The following is a 21,261-nucleotide window of genomic DNA, read 5'->3' on the forward strand; positions in this document are numbered from 1 at the left end:
AATCTATTTTATTTGCTGATCAGTTAATTTCACAATATATTACTGCATTATTAAAAAATCCTGGATGTCCATTCCTTACATCAGTCCACAATAAACGTTATACCATATGCTATGAATGACAACACATTATCAACAAACAAAGTCGCTCCCAGATTCAATCCTAAACTACTAAGCAGTAATCAGATATATACCAGACAATGTGGACAGATACATCTTACGACTGAGACAAAAAAGACAAACACAACAGCACATTGGTAATAGCATGACTGCTGTCCCACTTATCAACCCAGAAAGGAGAAGCGTGTGTGGAAAATCTAATTTGATTTGTTGTAATCAGAGTTGGATTCTTCTTCTAAAAACTGCTGCAAACACACTCAGTTCAGTGATGTGATTGAGTCAGGAAAAGAGACAACAAGGCTACCTGATTGAAAAATGTCCTTTGCCTAGTGAAAGATTGAATACCTGAGACTCCTGCTTTGCCATGTGTCTCTCTATATGTAAGGCTTCTCTGTCGGCTAGGCAAGGACTCTTTCTGACCTACAAGGGAAAGTGTAACCTCCTTTTTGAGATAAGTCTTGAGATTCCATGGAAACTGTGTCCACCAGCAAGCAAATCAATAGATCACAGGTAAGCAAGGTTGCATGCTGACTCCATACTGAGGGCTAATAACACGGAGACGGAGAGGGCGCGGTGGACGCAGGGTCAGACCCGAGTGTCTACAGTCAGTGGGCTGAAGGTGGGGGTGCTCAATACTCGCTCCTTGCAGAAACACCATCTCGAAGTGTTCACCCTACTACAAGAGGGAAACTTCGATATTCTGGCACTTACAGTAACCTGGCTGGGCGAGACATCTACCCCAGATATTGTGGCAGCCTTGCCAATGGAGTTTGACGCGGAATGGAACAACAGGCCAGGGGACTCCAGGGGCGGGGGAGTAGCGGTCCTGTTTTAAAAGAGCCTTCTTGACACCAAAATCTTGGCGGAAAACTGTGATAGTGCGGATGTTTTGGGGATAAAAATTGCCTTGAAATCCTACTGCCTTTTATTGATGGTAGTGTATCGACCACCTAGATCCACCCTTAATTTTAATGAAGGCTTTCTGGAGCTTATAACTGATCTGTGTTCCAGATATAAACACCTCTTAGTAGTGGGGGATTTTAACTATCACTGGATAAGACGCATAGAGAACCTGCAGAGGCCCTATTTGAAATGAATATGACCTCCATGGATCTGCAGCAACTGATAAATAACCCGACCAATATTAAAGGTCACACGTTAGACCTTATCTGGTCCTCACAACCGCGGGCACAGATAACTGACATCAGCCCCTGTACATGGTCAGACCACTCCTTGGTAAGCTGTAGGGCCCCTAGCGACAGTCCACTCCTGCGGCCTCCACCTCTGTGGAGGAAGGTCAGAATGTGGAAAAATGTGGACGCAGACTCGGTAACGGCACTTCATTCAATCCTTTCTCCTGTGGGGAATGATGTCAATGTGGACCACAAAAGTGCAGAACTTTTCACCCAGTTACAGCAGGCCATTGATTTATTGGCACCTGAACGGAAAGAAAGGGTTAGAGATAAAGGGAAAGGGGCTCCATGGTTTGATGATACACTAAGGGTGAAAAAGCAACACCTCCGCCAAGCTGAGAGGCGGTGGAGACTTAACTATGAGACTGCAGAATTAAAAACCTATAAAGCCCTTTTTGTTACGTATAAATCAGCTATCCTAGCTAGGATAGCAGTATTTTACGAAGAAAGGATTGCTTTGGCAGGAAATAAACAAAAAGAGATCTTTGCCATTTTGAAGGAACTAAGTAAAAAAAAGGAAAATATGCCGAAAATCGCTCTGCCGAACTACGATAGATTCCAGGACTTCTTTCTTCAGAAAGTCTTGTACATCGTTTCGGAAATCACCAGTACCCCTACTGACCTCAGCCCTCTGGCTCAGATTAGTCCCTCTTGCCTTAGCGGCCAGCTGTTTAGCTTGGATCACTGAAACAATATCGATGACACAAATATAGAACTACCTAAATATCGTGTAAAAAAAATAGAATACAAAATTATCGACTTCCTATCTCCAAACAGGTAAGTACAAATATATTGAATCAAAAATATTGTTGTAAAAAATATAGATTGTCAAAATATCGATTTTTTTAGTGCTTTAAAGTAATTAAAAATTAATGAAATAATAAATATAATTAACTTAAACATACTTAAAATACTTAAATAACATTAAAATTAATAAATAATTAATGTAAGTTAAAAAACATACAAATTGATATATTAATACATATATATATATATATATATATATATATATATGAATGTAATATTAATAAAAAATATAAAATATTTTAACCGTAGGATAGCGGAAAGAGTAAAATTGACTATTATCACTCCAGTGAGTGCAACAGTAGAGAAAGCGTTGGATAGCGTAGGGGTACAAATTACTATTCCCACTCCAGAGAGGGCAACAGTAGGGAAAGCGTTAGATAGCGTAAGGGTAAAAATTACTATTTCCACTCCAGAGAGTGCAACAGTAGGGAAAGCGTTGGATAGCTTAGGGGTAAAAATTACTATTCCCACTCCAGAGAGTGCAACAGTAGGGAAAGCATTGGATAGTGGGAGGGTAAAAAGTTACTATTCCCACTCCAGTGAGTGCAACAGTAGGGAAAGCGTTGGATAGCGTGGGGGTAAAAATTACTATTCCCACTCCAGAAAGTGCAACAGTAGGGAAAGCGTTGGATAGCGTAGGGGTAAAAATTACTATTCCCACTCCAGTGAGTGCAACAGTAGTGAAAGCGTTGGATAGCGTAGGGGTAAAAATTACTATCCCCACTCCAGAGAGTGCAACAGTAGGGAAAGCGTTGGATAGCTTAGGGGAAAAAATTACTATTCCCAATCCAGAGAGTGCAACAGTAGAGAAAGCGTAGGATAGCGCAGGGGTAAAAATTACTATTCCCACTCCAGTGAGTGCAACAGTAGGGAAAGTAAATACTTCATATATTAATTTTAAAAAATTAAATATTAATACCAATTAAAAATTAATTAAAAATAAGTACAATATTAATATAATGTAATATTTAATCAAATAAAAATACAAATAAAAGTTATTTACTAATAATCATTACCTATTAATACAAATTAATTACCAATTTACAATTAATTAATTAGCAAATGAAAAATAATTAACAATTAATTAAAAATAAATACCAATAAATATATTTATAAATTTAATTAATAACAATTAAATTACTTCCCACCCTATTCCCCTATAAAACCACCACCCGCTACAGTAAATAAATTAATAAAATTAACATAATTATCAATTAATCAATTAATAAAAATTAATTACCAATTATAATTTAATTAATCCCCAATTAAAAACTAATTAAAAACTAATTAACAATTAATTCAAGATAAATACCAATAAATAAATTAAAATATTTAATCAATTATAATCAAATTACTTCCCACCCTATTCCCCTATAAACCCACAACCCGTTACAGAAAATAAATTAATAAAATTAACATAATTATCAATTAATCAATTAATAAAAATTAATTACCAATTATACATTAATTAATTACCAATTAAACATTAATTAACAATTAATTCAAGATAAATGCCAATAAATAAATTAAAACATTTAATCAATTATAATTAAATTACTTCCCACCCTATTCCCCTATAAACCCACAACCCGCTACAGAATTAAATTACGCAAAAATTAAATACCATAAAATTCATGACTTAAAATAAATTATAAAATAAATATACACTTTTCACACATATACTAACATGATAAACACTTTAAAAAAATTCGATATTATAAAAAAATCGATATATTTTACATCTATATTAAATACTTCGATATTTTGACTTTCTATATTTATGTAAATCGATATTAACTTACTTACCTCAAATTCGATATTTTTGTTGTCTATATTCTGTCCATTCGATATTTTGTCCATTTCATTCGATATTTTTGTTGTCTATATTCTGTCCATTCGATATTCTGTCCATTCTATATTTTTAACTCGATATTAAGGTAATTCTATATTTTGTACTCGATATTTTAACTGTATACCGTTTAGCTTTCCACATCTTGAATCTGCTACTCTGGCTGCTGTAGCAAACCAGATTAAATCAGGCTCTCGAATGGATCCCTGCCCCCATGGATTTTCCAAATGGCTCTGCCGGGATTGGAAAGGCAGGTTCTGGGGCTACTTACTGAGTCCTTAGACCTGGGATACCTACCAACTATTCTCAAGTAAGCAAGGGTTACTCCCCTACTGAAAAAACCTGGGGTGGATGTGACAGATCTAAAAAACTATAGGCCCATCTCACAGCTCCCCTTCCTGGCAAAAATTTTGGAAGAACACGTCCTGAAAACACTTGTAAAACACCTGGACGATTACCAACTGCTCCATACTAGACAGGCAGGCTCAGAGCACACCATAGCACCGAGTTGGTGATGGTGTCCGTTTTGGATGAGCTTAGAGTTAGGGCTGATAACAAACAGCCAAGGGCCCTGATTCTATTAGATCTGTCAGCAGCATTCGACACGGTCAGCCATAAAATTCTGCTGAACCGTCTGTCGAATCTGGACATCAAAAGGCAAGCACTTCAATGGCTAAGATCTTTCCTGACCGATCGTACTTAGAGAGTGCAAGTGGGTGACCAGGTGTCGACCCTGGGCTCAATGATTTGTGGAGTTCCCCAGGGTTCCGCATTGTCACCACTCCTCTTCAATATCTATTTGCAGCCCTTGATGGAGGCCTTAACCCGCAGAGATTGCCAGGTTTTTAACTACGCCGACGACACCCAACTCCTGGTCCGGCTTGACAACTCTGGCCAGGGGTAAGGATCAGTAAAAAACCTTCTTAGGTTTACTGTTAACTGGAAGGCAGCCAATTCCTTGAAAGTCAGCCCGGATAAAACCGAGGTGCTTATTATTCCAACTCAAAATAGCCCTTGGTGTGATCTCTTTTGGCCCCCCAGAGTTGGGAGTGGTCCCAACTCCGGGGCCAGTTGTCAAAAGCCTGGGAATGAAAAACGACTCGGATCTATCTATGGCTGGCCAGGTTTCTTCGGTTGTGGGCATCTACACGAGCTTACTCAGGCAGCTGCGGAAACTTGTGCTTCTCCTCTCTTCTTCTGCATTACAAGCCATTGTCTCTGCCACTGTCATCTCTCGACTGGATTACGGTAATGCCCTCTATTTGGGCACCTCCCAGGGGCTCCTTAGGAGACTGCAAGTTGTGCAAAATGATGCGGCTAGGCTCATTTTTAGGCTCCCCCAGAGAATGAGAGCCACTCCATTACTACACAAACTGCACTGTCTGCCTGTTGAACAGCGTGTACAATTTAAAAGTCTTTGTATAGCCCATAAGGCTATCTATGGGACTGCACCTAAATATATAAAAGATCGAGTGCAAAAGTATGTGCCCGGTAGAGCCTTACGCTCTTCCGAGGCCGTTAGACTGGCCTCTCCAAGGTATAATCTTAAAACCAAAGGGGGCAGAGCTTTCTCAGTCCTCTTTCCACAGATCTGGAATGATCTGCCGGAGCATCTGCGAAAGGAATCGGCTCTGCTCTCCTTCAGAAAGTTTTTAAAGACCCACCTGTTCAGAGAAACATTAGTATCGGCGTAGTGCCGCCCCGCTGCCTTAGGCCCGGTGACGCTAGTGATCTGTGCCTTTTCTGGAAAGCGCTTAGAGACCAGTGGTGATTTGCGCTTTATAAAAATAACATAACATAACATAACATAACCAATCAGTTCAAGATAGCCCATTTAAAACCAACCCTCTTTACCCTGGTAGTGGAATATAACATGCAGCTTAGAGAGTTGGTGCTCTAGTAGAGGAAACCAAGCGATCAGTTGCATCAAGGCATTCTGGTGTCGACCCAAAAGAGAACCCTGCAACCTGAAACAATGACTGGTATCTGAAGAACCAGTCAGAAGATCTGGGCATTTATTCATCAGCTGCTTAAACAAAGGCTTTTGCTGTGAGTGAGTGAAACTGTGTTTTTAAACACCAATTCCTCCCAATACTATTCTCTTTTAAAGCATGAGGGCCATTGATTTTTTCCCTGCCAAAAATGAATGCACTGTTACCCACAAGCCTCCATTACTGTAGAACATTCATTGTTTTTTCTAACCATAGACTCATTTGTGCTTACATTTTACTATGTAAAATGCCATCAATAATGTGTATAATTTTAACAAAATTTGTTGAGAAAGTTTCAATTAATTATGTCATAACTGCAGCCGGCTCCAGCGGGAGGTTAGCCCAGCACCATGTGACTCTGGGCAATAGCTCGCTTAATCTTCCCGACGGCCCCCAGCGCCTAGAGACCCTTACGGGTGATTGTGCGCTTTACAAATGTGGACTTTACTTTACTTTAGTGTTGCTGTTCTTGTAACACATGCAAGGTTCACTGAAGAAGGCTTTTCTGCTTATGCTTAGCTACCAAGCGGAAGCTTGAGATTTTGGCTACGTAATGCTATCTGAATTGCTCTGACTTTGTGGCAGCTGTGCCACAGTGCGTGTCCAGATTACTTTAAAAATCTACTTTTCTACATAGACACATTAGGACTAGATCTGCTGAAAATAAAGCTTCACACAGGAGATGGGACGATTACCTGCAGAGGTAACTGACTCAGGTGCTACAATGAGACATAATATGTAAATACAAAGATGGTCCGAAGCAAGTAAGCAACCTAAATGGACAGGAGAGAACACAACTATCATAAGAAAGAAAAGTCAAACACTACAGGGAGCCCAAGTTAAAACTGAATGAGGGAGCGAATACAAAGCACAGGGGACTACAGGAAAATTCGACTTATTACAAAACACAGGTAACGAACTCCGACTCTACATTATGAGGTGCCAGTAGGTTATAAATGAGGAATTCTCTGCTCAAAATCTACAGATCCTGCAAAAGAAAACTAGGATACTGCATGTATAACTATGAGTGCTTGGAAGTAAAACTAAAATGCAGCCTTTGTCAAAACAAGATAAAACATGAGTCCACGGGCATTATTTGCACTTTTCAAAGGCAGAAGGCAGCCAGCACAGGCTGAGTGAGCAATGCCAGCAGCATCTTCACAAAACACAACCATTAACTAAACTCGTTCCAAAGGTGCCGCCTTGGACAAGAAGGAAGCGCGCTGTAATGTGAATTAAAGAAGACTTCATTATATTCTATAAGAATGATTCTAAAGAGTACAGATCATACAGTTCCACAAGACATTACACTTGCAAATCAAATTAAAACAAGAAAGTCAGACATTGTCTCCAACGTCCTCTCTGATCAGTATCAGCCCACCACATATGACGAATCAATTCTCCAGGGGATCAGTGCAGGCAAATTTCGAAGGACAACATTTGAATATGTCTTGAAAGGCTTGGCTCGCTTCACATCTTTAATGAGCTTTGGCTTTGATTTGGTACTACAGCAGTCTTAATGTCAAAGGCGTTAGAAGTATTTAATTATTATATATATCAGGAGATGTAGTGTTCGCTAACCTCATATCAAACATGTTGAAAGTTGAAAAGTGAAGAGACCTGTCTTCTTGAAGACCAAAAGAATGCACTGTGAGAGATTCACTGTGCATGCCAAATAAAACTACCACAGAAAGGTTTTTTGAGGCACACTTGGCTTTCCTTCCCAGCCAGAACTACAAAACTGAGACATCCTTAAAGGTCAAAGCTTAGTTGCTGACACAGCAGAAGGGTTTGGAATACATTTTCGTTAAAACGTGTTGCATAGGTCATAGCCGGTGCACAGACATAATATCGACTCCAAAATATCGTTTGGACAGAATATCGAGTCAAAAATATCGTTTGGACAAAATATCGACAGGACAGAATATAGACAGCCAAAATATCGTTTTTAAGGTAAGTGAAGTAATATCGACTGTAAATAATATAGAAAGTGAAAATATGTAAGTATATAATATAGATAGTAAAAAAATGTGTTTTTATTTTTAGGGTTCAGGGTCAGTTTTGGGTTTTTGGGTAAAGGGGTATTTTTAGGGTTCAGGGTCAGTTTTGGGTTTTTGGGTAAAGGGGTATTTTTAGGGTTCAGGGTCAGTTTTCAGTTTTTGGGTAAAGGGGTATTTTTAGGGTTCAGGGTCAGTTTTCAGTTTTTGGGTAAAGGGGTATTTTTAGGGTTTAGGGTCAGTTTTCAGTTTTTGGGTAAAGGGGTATTTTTAGGGTTCAGGGTCAGTTTTGGGTTTTTGGGTAAAGGGGTATTTTTAGGGTTCAGGGTCAGTTTTCAGTTTTTGGGTATTATTTTATTATATTTTGTTACTATATATATATGTTTTAATAAATATGAAATAAAAAAATATTTATTTACCTTTCATTAATTATTTAATTATTATAAGTTAATTTAAGTAATTTTAAGTATATTTTAGTAATTAATTATTAATATTAATTTAATTTAACACTGTTTTTAGTAAATACGATATTTTTTACAACTATATTTTTGTAAACGATATTTTTAACTCGATATTTTTGTACTTACCTGTTTGTAGATAGAAACTCGATATTTTGACTGTCGATATTTTGTCAACGATATTTTTGATGGTCGATATTCTGTCCCTCAATATTATTTCAGTGATCCGTCATAGCCACTCCAAATTGCACTATCCCTTACTTATACATAAACTATACATCTCATAAAATGTAGAGCCCATTTTCTACTGTATTCAATGAAGAAACAGATTTTGACTGTAAAATAAAACTCAAACACTAGTTAGATTTTCAATATTAATGCTTTATTCGGCAGAGATAATCCTTATTATTATAATCCATTGTAATCCAGTTAGAACAAAAAGTCAGATGTGTTTGAATAAAAACTCTTTCCACATCCATACAGTGCCGACTGTGTTTTGTGAAGTTGCTTAGTAGTGTGTCGTTTTTTGCAAGCCTGTACTTAATCAGATGTTAAAACTGGTACCTATGTTTGCATGCAATATCAAGAATCTAGATACACGCCTAAATAGCAGAGGGTCCATGGGAAGGTGTTCCCTTTTTTGACTGACTGGTGTCCAGGGACGTTAATGGCTACTTTGGTACAGTTCGTTGTTTTCGGAAATGTAAGGGAGTATTTGATACCAAATATCAAATCCAGTTGAAAAAAATAAAAAGTAACAATTATTCAGATTACAGTTGCCCAATACTTTTTGTGATTCATTTCTAAATGTACACCTTCTCTTGTAAATCCAGAAACCATGCCAGAATTCAGTAGATTTCTAATGGCAATAATCACATATTGTATATTTCATTTACAGCCCTGGATTAGAGAGATATCAGTTAAAGAATGCTTTAAAAAGAAATTACTTCATATCTGAAGCTCATTTTAAACCATTGTAACATCACCCTTAACCAGGTGCAGAAATGTTGTGGGCACTTTGATATCCACCGAATTTAAGATTTACTGGATTTGCCCCATAATCCAACAACTGCTGCATAATACGTAAATTTAAATGAGAATAATGTATTTAAATGTCACTTTTCCAGCGAGCTTTTCCAAGTCTCAACATCCAGTATGATCAAAGCAAGGATTAGTTGGCAACATGACCCTTCAAGGTTAAGAGACTGGAATTCAAAATGTCCTAAATTATTGAAAGATACTTCCATTTACTATAAAATCCCCAGATGACATGAGTTGACTCCTTGTTAATGTTTCACTGTTCATGGATGACCTAGCTCTATTCAGGCAAAAAAAAAATACGGGATATAACAGCCTTTTGGTAAAGTTAAGACCTACAATGCCCTGTAATTATTGTTGACTGCTGCACTAGGAGTGTTTTTACAAACATCATAAATTGATGAGTGTGATTGCGGGGGAAGAGCAATTTAGTGTTTGTTACTCACACGCCCACTTATTAACCCATACAGCTACTCACACACCCACTTATTCACCCATAAACCACTCACACATCCAAACAGTCACTCACACACCCACTCACACACAGATACACATAGTCACAGAGCCACTTACATAATATATGTTAGAAATAGTATCACTCAGTAGTACACAAAGTATACTAAACTTTTGTTGTACCTTAGTACACATGTTTAACACTCATACACTTTTGGAAAACACGCACAATCACTGGATGATGTAATCAGTGATATCATTTGAGATGTCATCAGGGATGTCACTGACCATGTTATGAGTGATGACATATGTGAGGTCATAAGCGGTGCATTGCGGCGGTGTAAGTTATAGTTAGCTGAGGTAACTGTAAGTGCTGAACTTCACTGGTTTTGTACAAGTGAAATCGGAGTTTAATCTGATTTCACTTGTACAAAAGCAGTGAAATTCAGCAGTTAGTTACCTCAGCTAACTATAACTTACGCCTTGTAACCTTTGATTTTTTTCAGTGAATTTCTTCGTTTTTTTTAAATTCTATTGCCTAACCTGTGTTGTTTCAGTGAATTAAAAAAATTTATTTTCTAACTTTAATGTCCCTGTAACCTAATGCAAAACAGCACATTTAACATTTGGCTCTCTGGGTGCATTAGTGTTTGAGTGGGTCTGTGAATGGGTGTGTCAGTTTCTGAGTGAGTATGCTAGTGGGTGCATGAGTCTCTGAGTGGATTTGTGAGTGGGTGTGTGAGTATCTGAGGGGGTCTGTGAGTGTCTAAGTGGGTCTGTGAGTGGGTACATGAGTGGCCGTGCGAGTACCTGCATGAGTGCGTGAGTGTGTGTGTAAGACTGAGTGGGGCTGTGAGTGGGTGCATGAGTCTCTGTGTGGGTCTGAGAGTGGGTGGGTCAGTGTGTAACTGTATCTATTGAGTGAGTGCATGACTGTTTGTGTGGGTCTGTGAGTGGATACATGAGTCTGTTAGTTTTGTCTGTGAGTAGTTGTGTGATAGTCTGAGTGGAACTGTGAGTGAGTGTGTGTCTCTCTCGGTGGGTCTGTGAGTGGGTGTGTCGGTGTCTGAGAGGGTCTGTGAGTGGATGCATGAGTGGGTGCATGAGTGGGTCTCTCAGTGGGTGTGTGAGTTTCTCTGTCGGTCTGTGAGTGAGCATATGAGTGTCTGAGTGGGTCTGTGAGCAGGTGAATGAGTCTGAGTGGGTCTGAGAGTGGATGCATGAGTCTGAGTAGGTCTGTGAATGGGTGTGTGAATGCCTGCATGGGACTGTGAGTGGATGTGTGAGTCTCTCAGTGCATCTGTGAGTGGATGTGTCAGTCTCTCTGTGTGCCTCTCAGTGGGAGTGTAAATGTCTGAGCAGGTCTTACATGATTGCATGAGAGACTGAGTGGGTCTGTTAGTGGGTGTATGAGTGTTTGAGTGGGTCTGGGAGTGTGTGCATGAGTGCCTGAGTGACTGTGTGAGAAAGTGCATGAGTGTCTGAGTGGAGCTATAAATGGGTGCATGAATGTCTGAGTGGGTCTGTGAGTTGGTTCATGAGTGTCTGTGTGGGTCAGTGAGTGGGAGCATTAGTCTCTCAGTGGGTCTGATAATTGGTGCTTCACTGTGTAACTGGATCTATGATTTGGGTGCATACGTGTCTGTGGGTCTGTGAGTGGGTATGAGAGTCTATGAGTGGGCCTGTGAGTTGGTGCTTAAGTGTCAGCGTGGGTCTGTGAGTGAGTGTTTGAGTGGGTCTGTGAGTGGGTGTGTGATTGTCGGCGTGGGTCTGTCAGTGGGTGTATATGTTTCTGACTGGGTCTGTCAGTGAGACCATGAGGATCTAATTGAGTGTTGTTAATGTTTTTTGTTGTAAATATTTTTTTTCAGTATTCACGACCCTGTCGGAAAGTTACACAAGGGGCAGTGCTGAGCGTCACCACTCCATGCACATTGTAGAAAAAATGTTCAAGGGTATTTACTAGCCCATACGGCTCACAGATCCCTAAAATGACCCCAGGGGGTCAGGGTACCTCTACCCTGCCCCCTTCTACCACATTTGTTCTTTTTTTTTTTTACTGTAGGGGACCGTAACCCGATGTCTAACATGGCGGCCACAACTTTCTACTCCGTTTGTGACCAGCCAATCATAACATTGCTGTTGGTGCGCGGATCGAAGGAGTCACAGAGCCTCCACGTCCCTATATATTCAAAAAAAATTTTCCCTTAAAAACTACTGAACGGATTTACACCAATTCAGAAAAAGGTCGCTTTCTGAACCAACAGCTACCTTTCTGCCAAATTTCGTATAATTCCATTAAGTGGTTTAAGCTGTAGTTGTGTCTAAAATCTCTATGGGAATTACCATGGGGAACACACTGTATCTGACCCCCCCCCCTTTTTCTTGGTCCCCGCTTGGAGGGTCACCCCTAAACTTTTCATGCACATCAAGACCCAACTTGATACCTTTTTGGGAAAGTTTTTTGAAGAATCGTCAAACGGCACCAAAAATATAGGCAAGTCAAAAAATGCTTTTCCTATGGGAGCTAGGTCCTAACTATAAATAACCACTGGTGCCTGCCAGTAGGTAATATGTGCATATATGTATATAGGCACTTAAAAACCACTGTTGAAGTGCAGTTATGACTACAAATCAAAATGGAAAGCCCACTGAAATTCGCACTTTATGGTTTGTACCACACTCCAAACTTGCATAGCAGCAATGCACACCAAAACTCACACACCAAATGCAATGCTCATGACCTCACCTTTATTACGACAGATACAATTCCAAATATTGTAAATAATCTTACTGATGAGATTACATTTTAAATTACCCTTATCCTGTGAAACAGACTACTATGAATGTGGTATTAGTTATTGATTTTACTTTTTTGAGTATCGGTTTGAAGATTTTGCTGTTTGATGTTATTAGTTGATGATATACATTTTGAGATGTCTTAAGCATTGCATTTGGTGTGTGAGTTATGGTTTGCCTGACTGTTGTGTGAGTTAGATTGTCCTCTCAAGTGTAACTTGCACATTTCTGTGATTTTCTGTTTTAATTTGTAAACATGACTGCACTGTAACTGCACTTTAAAGTCAATTTCTAAGGGTTTTATAAACCATAATTGATGTGTTATAGCCAAATATAACCATAACTTCCGTTAAACCTTTGGTTTTTGAGTGATTTTTTGACCAAATACCACATTCAAGAGTTTTCTGCGGCCAACCCACTTGTGGGTGGCCAACACCAGCTGCGCCCAACTGAGCGTGGGCGGCCAGCTCCCACAACACACAGCTGATGGCCAGTGTTGTTGCAGGTTACAGCATGCATCACCTCATCACTGCCATAATCGCTGACATCTCTGTGTACATTCTTTTGCTGTACTCTGGGGAAAGTGATACAGATGCTGGAGCCTATTTTGGTCAGAGAAATGGTCCCAGGGCACATAAAGGGGCATAACTATAGCTCTGTTTTGACTAAGTCATTAAGTGAATATATGCATGCACAAGGGAAATATGCTTTGGTAGCAAAATGTTAAAGTCACGGTAGCATCAGCTTAGCAGGCACAATACACAACATTCTAAAAGGTATTAGCTAACTAGATTTAGGTTCAGCATTGCTCATCTTTGGTCTGCTATCCCAGCAAAGTATATTGCCACTCCCTCCTTGACCCACGTCCATGTCACTCTAACTCACCTCAGAATATGCTGCATTTTCTTTTTTTCTGTCAGTAATACTCTGAACCACGGAAAGAATTCATTATTTCCTTATAAAGGGTTTTGAATATCATAAAATGCAGGCCGGCTTTGTATGATCTCCAGCTTCTCAAAACAGAATATATAAGTCTGATGATATGTAAATTCATCTCCACTGCAGTGCGATGAAGGAATCTAGAAGGGAAATTATTTTTAAAGTATATCATGATAATAGCTATATAAAGCTTGCGTAACAAAGGTCCTATGTAAGATGCACAGTTTGGGCAACACAACCTTTTGTGAGGATGTTACTGAGATTGCAATCTCAGGCCGCACATTGTCACTTTCTTTGTAATTTTTAATCATTTTTAATGTGATTTGCTCTGCATATATGGACTGCTTTGTTGAGCCCTCATTTGCTATACTATGTAGTTTTAACACAATTTACATGAATTTACATCCTGTACAATTGATTGGGATCTGTAATCCTGCACTGCTATGATTATCTTTGTCCGTCTTGAAGGTCAATAATGATTTTTTTAGATTGTTTTATATGGCCAGTACCTACTGGTTTTAAATATGTAATGTCTTTCTTATTCCTGTTTGATTTTAATAAATGCTTTTGTATACAACTTTTATGTTTGCATAAACAGAATAAAGAATATTTGACTGGGTGGCACAACAGGCATAGCAAACACGTCCATAGTAAACATGTTCTGTGATAAAAGGATGATAAATACAGACACTTGTCTCGTGAAATTATATCTATATTAAACTTGAATTCACCTGTGAGTCATTCCTTTGCATGCTACTGCAGTCAGTGTTTTATCTCTCGCATACTTGCTGCAAGGGGCATGCTCACTCCTGCAGATAATCTTCGAGAAGCGCTGTTCTTTCTGGGCAGTTGCTGAGGCAGCATTTCTGACACGGGCACTGTTTATGCTTCTGTTCCACCGATTCAAGACATTCCTTTACTGTTTGTAGGTCCTAAACCTTGTGCAATCCTACGTGACCCTGCGGGTGCCCTTGTACGTATCGTACGTTTTCCACTCCCCGGTCGGTGTGGGAGGCTGGCAGCACTTTGACCTGCAGTCGGAGCTTCGGTTGACTTTTGTGTACGACACTGCCATCTTGTGGAAGGATGGGATCGGCAGCCCTCCAGAGGCAGAGATGCATGGTTAGTCTATTGGAATTAAGAGTTTGTTTTGTATGCTTTTATATGTCATTTTTATTTAGTATGTTATTTTATCATTGCTTATTTTTATATTTTAAACACCTTTAAGAACACGTCCCTTAAGCAGCGAAAGTCCTCTTTCATTGTCAAAAACAAAGTTATATATAAATTATTAACTGGCTGGTTGAGGTTGTCATTGCCCATTGATTGCTCTCCAGATCAAATGGTTCTTTGTTGAGCCAGGTACTTTCTGGTCTGCCAGACCAGGTGGGATCTTTAGTCGATTGCTGTTTCATTTTTCCTTAGACTACAGATAATGTGGATGGGGCTATTTTCAATCATTTTTTGGAAAGTTTTCGAAATGCTGCCAAACAGTATTGTAGTTTAAACACCACGGGGCCTGTATGAGTAGCGTGTGATGTTTGACTGTTAGATTTTTGATCACGCATATACACTGAAAATAGCAGATTTCACTATGGAGTGTATTTGTAGGATAAAAGACAGCTGAGAATTAAAGGGACACCCGGCTTTTTGTGCCACTTTGACAAGGGTGCGTGGTTGACTTTATTTGGTAGGCAATTAAGCACCCAGTGAGATATTAGGGGCTTTTTTTCTGCAGCTAAGATCTCGGTTGTATCACAGTTTACGCATTGTTTACATGCAGTGTTTGATTGCCAAAAGTCAGAAAGAAAGGCTCTTTTTGCTTAGGTGAATCAGGAACTGGAGCCCATCAGCAAACATCTGCCAGGGTACCCCATTTCCTTGATCAGATGGGCTAGAGGTAACATGCATGGGTTAAGGTTAGAGGACTCCCCAGAAGAGTGGTGTGGTGGTTTGCTTTGAGGAGTAGGTCCTTTACTTCTCTCATTTAACAGCAAGACTTTTTCCACCTCCCATTTTACTTAGGCGTTGCCCAAGGTCACAAATACTAAACCTGATTCACCCTTTGGTACTAAAAGCACTGACTGCAAATGCGGTCTTTGGTTAAAAGATCAAAGAGGCAACACGAGTGTCCGAACAGAAGGCCTCAGGATGAGCCACGTTTAATGTCTGCAGTTGGCACCACTTGCCCTTCCCTAGTCTTTGAGGCCTTGAAGTCTTTGCTTGTTGCATGTCGAGGCAAATAGATCTGTAATGGAGTTGGACAAAGTACAAGTGCTTTATTTATTTATTTGTGAGTTTTATATTGGGCGATCTAGACCTGAAGGTATCAGAGCGCTTTACCGAGTAAGCACAACAACAATAACATGAGCATCGAGAATAGATAAAAAATACATAGTAGTGGTAGAAAGGGAAATTGGCATACAATGGGATATGTAGGCTAAGTAGCAGCAAGTGCCCGGGTTATATATAAAGTATTACAAATATATATATATATCAACATTATATATAAGAAGAATCCGATAGACAGAGAAATGGGAGGATGTAAAGTTCTGAGGTAGATATAATAGGGAGTAGCAAGGGTATGGAGAGTAGGTACACAGTTTTTCACCAAGGTAGTGAACACGCATGGCAACATAGCACTTAAGATCATAAAACTAGCACTTTACAGAGTAGGCACAGTGGCAGAAACTTTAGGTACATAGAGAGCAAAAAATAAATAAATGCAACTGTAAGAAAGGAGTGAGTTATGTAAGCAAGAAGTAGCCAGAACCAGAGTTACACAAAATGTGAGTGAAAGTAGATATCGACAGTAAGTCAAAGAAAAATACGAATGATAAAGAACATAAAAGTTCTGAGGTAGTTGAGGAAGGGAGATGTAAGGATGGGGAGAGTCACGGCACAGTTTTCTAGAGGTAGTTTTGTATAGATTACACGAGGAGTGCAGTGTAACGTAAGTCCAGGACTCAGGCAAATTACGGAGTGGCAGGAGGCAGCGGACAGATGGAGGGCGGGGTCTAAACAGAGAGCGGGCCATGGTCAGGTCCTCGGTGAGAGAGGAATTTGTTGGAGCGAAAGGTGTTTGCTTCTTTCCTGAAGAGGGATGTGGATGGGTTGCATCCGATCTCAGTAGGGAGAGAGTTCCAAATGTTTGGGGCCATTTCAGAAAAGGATCGGTTGTAGGTTTTCTTTTTCTTATATTTTCGTTGCTTAAGAAGTAAGTTGCTTGTACTTTTGGAGATACTATTTCCACTTGAACGAGTCAGTTTCTGGGACTGGCAGGAAGGGGTACTATGGTGTAGGGCTTCATGTGTCATGCAAGCAATTTTGAAATGCATCCTGACCATCTTAGTGTGAATTGCATGAAAGAACCTCACTGATGTAAGTGCATAAACTCCAAGAATTAAATAATGAATGCTTTGCAATAGATGAACTTTCTTTACCAATCAAAGTAGAAAGTTTTCATATGAAGCAATGTGTGTTCTAAACAGAATGGCATCTCGACTTACAGAAATGTGCACAGCCTAGTACAAAGTAGTAAAGTAGATAAGCTGTCTCTTGTTCTACTCCCATGAATCACAAATAATTAATAGTTTTGGGTAATTTAAAAATCAGTGATTTTCATAACATTCCAACACAAATTGGAAATATTTCATAAGTTTGGAACCTCAGTGAATTTTCTGCATCACAATCATTTCTTCCGGTGCACCTGAATTGTGCTTCAGCGTGTTCTACTCAAGTCATTTTTCAACGTCTTCCAATTAGTCCGACAGTAATAGGAGCCTTCTTTGCTCCAAGTGAACCTTGGAGTAAGATATATGTAAAACAAATACCTTTGGGGCTGCAGACTGTCATGCAAGTTTGTTTCCCCATTCAATCAGACGAAGGTGCAAGCATGGCTGATCCAGACAAGGAAAACAAACAAACAGTGGCCCAATGCGCACCAGGTCTGTTTCTGAGATGCAAAATAAAGGGCTGAGTGTGCTAAGAAACACACGCCCACTTACCATAGATCGGTGACAAAGAGTGATCGCACCAGTGCTACGGAGCAACTTTTTATCAGAGTATCCACCAGGCAGGCCTGATCTCTAAATGTGATGGATGGACATCTGCCTTGAGGCAGTAGCCTCCACCAATTTCGCAGGCAGCCCTGTGGCCTCTACACCTCTCCTTTGTGTTTTAATGAAGTTCTGCTGCTACCAAGGGACCACGCTATGTCATCCCGATAATGGACATAGTGGGACTCAAGATTATGTTTTGCCTGTTCACAGTTTTTACGTTTGAGCTTAAAATCTTTTTGGGGAGACAATAATTCTTCCAACAGGACCACCAATGTGGAAGGTATATTTGAGGTGGCCTACAAGACTCTGGATATATCTGTACTAGAGCAGTATGTGATCTCTGAGCATATGGTGCAAAAAGCTCAGTGTTGGTTTGAGGCCCCTCCAATGGCTGGTGCTCAGCGCATTGATGCCGGATGTGAGAGCCGCCTTCTCTTGATCTCATCATTTTTCTTGAGTTACTGGAGTTAGAAACAAGACTTCATGGCATATGTATATGATGTGAGCTCTGAATTGAATACCTCTGACTTAATGTCTTTATCACCAGAAATAATGGAGTAAAAAAGTCTCAGAGCAAAACAGGTGCTATCTGAGACCAATCAGGAGCACCTTGGTCCACTAAGTCCTCGTCAGTGTGCACTTATGGTGCTTTTTCCTCAAATGGTTCAAGTCACTTCATCTTATTGAAACCCGACTTACCACAACTAGTAAAGGTGCATTTTCAGCAATCCACCAATTAATCATGAAGTGTCCGACAGGGTTCCCCCTAATTTCAGGCTCTTTTATCTTTCATGCATGTGTGTTTCCAGGAGCCTTGTGCGCCAGCAGGTAGTAAGTACAGTTTGTGCACATCAAAAGGCAACCAAATATTCCTCATTGTTTGTTCAGGAAGCTATTTCCCTCCATTTTTAGAGCAAGCCCTTACAGCTAGGTTTCGGGCTGAAATTGTAGCTATTCTGTATTTCCTCCAGTAGGTAAATATGTTTTAGTTCCTACCATCAGAAAAAAAAGTATTTCTGTTCTCTTCAAGTCTTGTTTCCTTCTGCATGAGTTATTAGGTGATGCCACCAACTTTGTCATTGTTAACCATGCTGTGTTGATGGCAATAAAGAGGTATGCATAATATTGGCCTCTGTGCCTTGCCATAAAATTGTACGTAAATTGTGCCCACTCAGTGCTTATATGTACCGGCACTGGCACTTATTTCACCGGACCGGGTCTATATGATTTTTCTCCTCCGGCCGGTATTTATTAAAATTAATTTCTGCTCTCGTCTTATGTCTGCTGCCTGGTATGTCCTCAAAGGAAGTCCCACTCTGGTCCACAAATACGGAAAGAGCGTCATCATCACATTAGTGATGTCAAGTCAGCAGATTGCGTATGCCTTTCATGGAACATTGTTTAATTTCCGTTGAAGAATGGCCGAGGGCGGCCTTTTGGCTAAGCTGGGGCACGGCATGCTGGAAGTGTGCAGGATTGCCTATAAACGTGTTACAAGATCATATAACGTCCAGCAGAAGTGAATATATATAAATTAATGCAGGTAGAATTGATATATATTGGATTTACTTGCTCCTTAAAAGTAACAAAAGCCGTAATGCTACTCTGAGTTCCACCACGTCACCACCTTGAACGAGAAAGAGAGCACCATGACGACCTTTCCCGCCATCACCATCTGCAACTACAACTGGTTCCGCAAGTCAGCCATCACCATAATAGACGTGCTGTGGGCTGACCAGCTCCTGGGCTTAGAGGATGAGGAGAGCTACGGTGACTACTTGAAGGCCCTAGGCATTGCCGACAACTCCCCCAAATCATTCCGCAACAAGTCCTTCAGCTCGTGAGACTTCTTCCAGAGCACCGGCCACAACATGGAGGACATGCTGCTCCACTGCCAGTACCGTAATGACAAATGCGGCGTTGTGAACTTCACCACAGTGAGTAGCCATGTAGCGCCAGAAAACAAGAGGGTGTCTCAGAAGTGCTAAGAAGAGACTCAAAATGTGACGCAGTGCTTGTTAAACTAGACTGTCATTATCAGTGTACTTGTGTTTATTATTAACATCCTTACTAGCTCTATCTCATGTTATTATTGTTATAAGTGCGATTATGTGGTGCCTCTTATTATTGTTACAGAGAGGCAGGCGGCTGTGTAGGTCTGAGGGTAGAAAAGAAATTGAGTTTCGACGTGGTTCACTTATTTACAGTCACAGTAAGATACATTCAACAGCCCTAAGCACTAGTATGCCCCAGTTGTCAACAGTCAATAAGCCACAGTTATAAAAAAAAGTCAGTAACAACGATTGTTCAGCCAAAGGCATATTCTTTGTAAAGGAAATAGCTTTTTAAACGAGCAACAAGCCTAAAGTGTGCAGACAATAAAATGAATTGAAGAAAACGCAGCGTTTCTAGCACTAAATATTCTGAATTTATGATCTGAAACGGTAGAGTGAAGCTGGCGACCCTACAATACGGGAAATAATGAGAATGGAGTTATTCTCTTTGTGCGTTGCTCCTCAATGGCAGTTCGGCAGAGGGAACAAAAGGGGGTGTTCTGATTTTTACATCGGTGAGCAGGACAGCATCAAGGTGCACACTGACTGGCAGACCCAGGACTTACTAACCTTCAGGAGGCTACTCAAGACCTGGCTATTCGAGCAGTAACAGCACCCCTCCCCCCACAGCGCCTTGTGACCCTCACGGGTGAGTAGTGCGCTCTACAAATGCTCTGATTGATTGATTGACAATGTGCATTCTGAGTGAAAGCAACTTTCTTGCCTTTGGTAATTGCTTAATTTGAGCTGGAGGTTTTCGGTGATCAGCGCCGGTTTTTTTCATGAGCACCCATTAAGGACATTTATGCATGAGGAGATTAAGTAATTTGCCCAGAAAAAGGATGTTGAGCCGAACAGAGACTCAAACCCATGCTGCAAAGTCGGCAGCTCTGGCCATTACGCCACATACTCCCCCCATGAGAAATGGGCTGGTGCAAGCTTCCTCCTGGCGAGAGCCCCGGCACTTATATGTTTACAAATTAACCACTGTCCCAACTCCCACTACCCCAGAAGTACAATGCAAACCACATAAGTGAGGGGAGAAGGTAAACTCCACTACTAAATCTAGATTACAATGGGATCCTTATTAACATTTGGCACTTTCTGTAATATCCAATTAACCTGTCAAAGTGGGAAGCCAGCTTCATGTTAACATGGGCTGCACTGAAGGCAGAGTCTAATACAGTTGTAACTGAGCACAAATATGCAACGGCCTGGACCGCTGGCCACAGCAGAGGCCTAAACTCCAGAAGCCCATTCAGCAAAAAATATGGGGCAAAACTATAGACAATAGGAATGCCTCTGTGACCTTAGTCAGACAATCCACGATCCATTTTTAAAGTTGTGGTGACATGAAATTAACCTGAAATATCGGCTGATGTGGACACACCCATCATCTGAAGTCTTGTACAGTGTTCTGCAGCTCTTAAAGCAAAGCTTAACTCTGCCCTGATGCGGAAATGTGCGTCTTTTTTTCTAGCCTGAATACGCACTTTACATAGCCC

General features: G+C 40.3%; 1 protein-coding gene across 1 annotated transcript in view; it reads left to right on the plus strand.

The window, feature by feature from the left end:
- Window positions 1-21,261, plus strand: part of FREM2 (FRAS1 related extracellular matrix 2) — a 635,470-nt gene that overhangs the window by 550,209 nt on the left and 64,000 nt on the right. Inside the window, exon 17 of the mRNA XM_078657234.1 lies at window positions 14,571-14,763. Within this exon, the coding sequence (XP_078513360.1) occupies window positions 14,571-14,763 (193 nt within the window). The remainder of the gene's footprint in view (window positions 1-14,570; window positions 14,764-21,261) is intronic.

The sequence above is a fragment of the Lissotriton helveticus genome, chromosome 8 (genome assembly GCF_964261635.1).
Source record: "Lissotriton helveticus chromosome 8, aLisHel1.1, whole genome shotgun sequence".
Taxonomy (NCBI): Eukaryota; Metazoa; Chordata; class Amphibia; order Caudata; family Salamandridae; genus Lissotriton; species Lissotriton helveticus.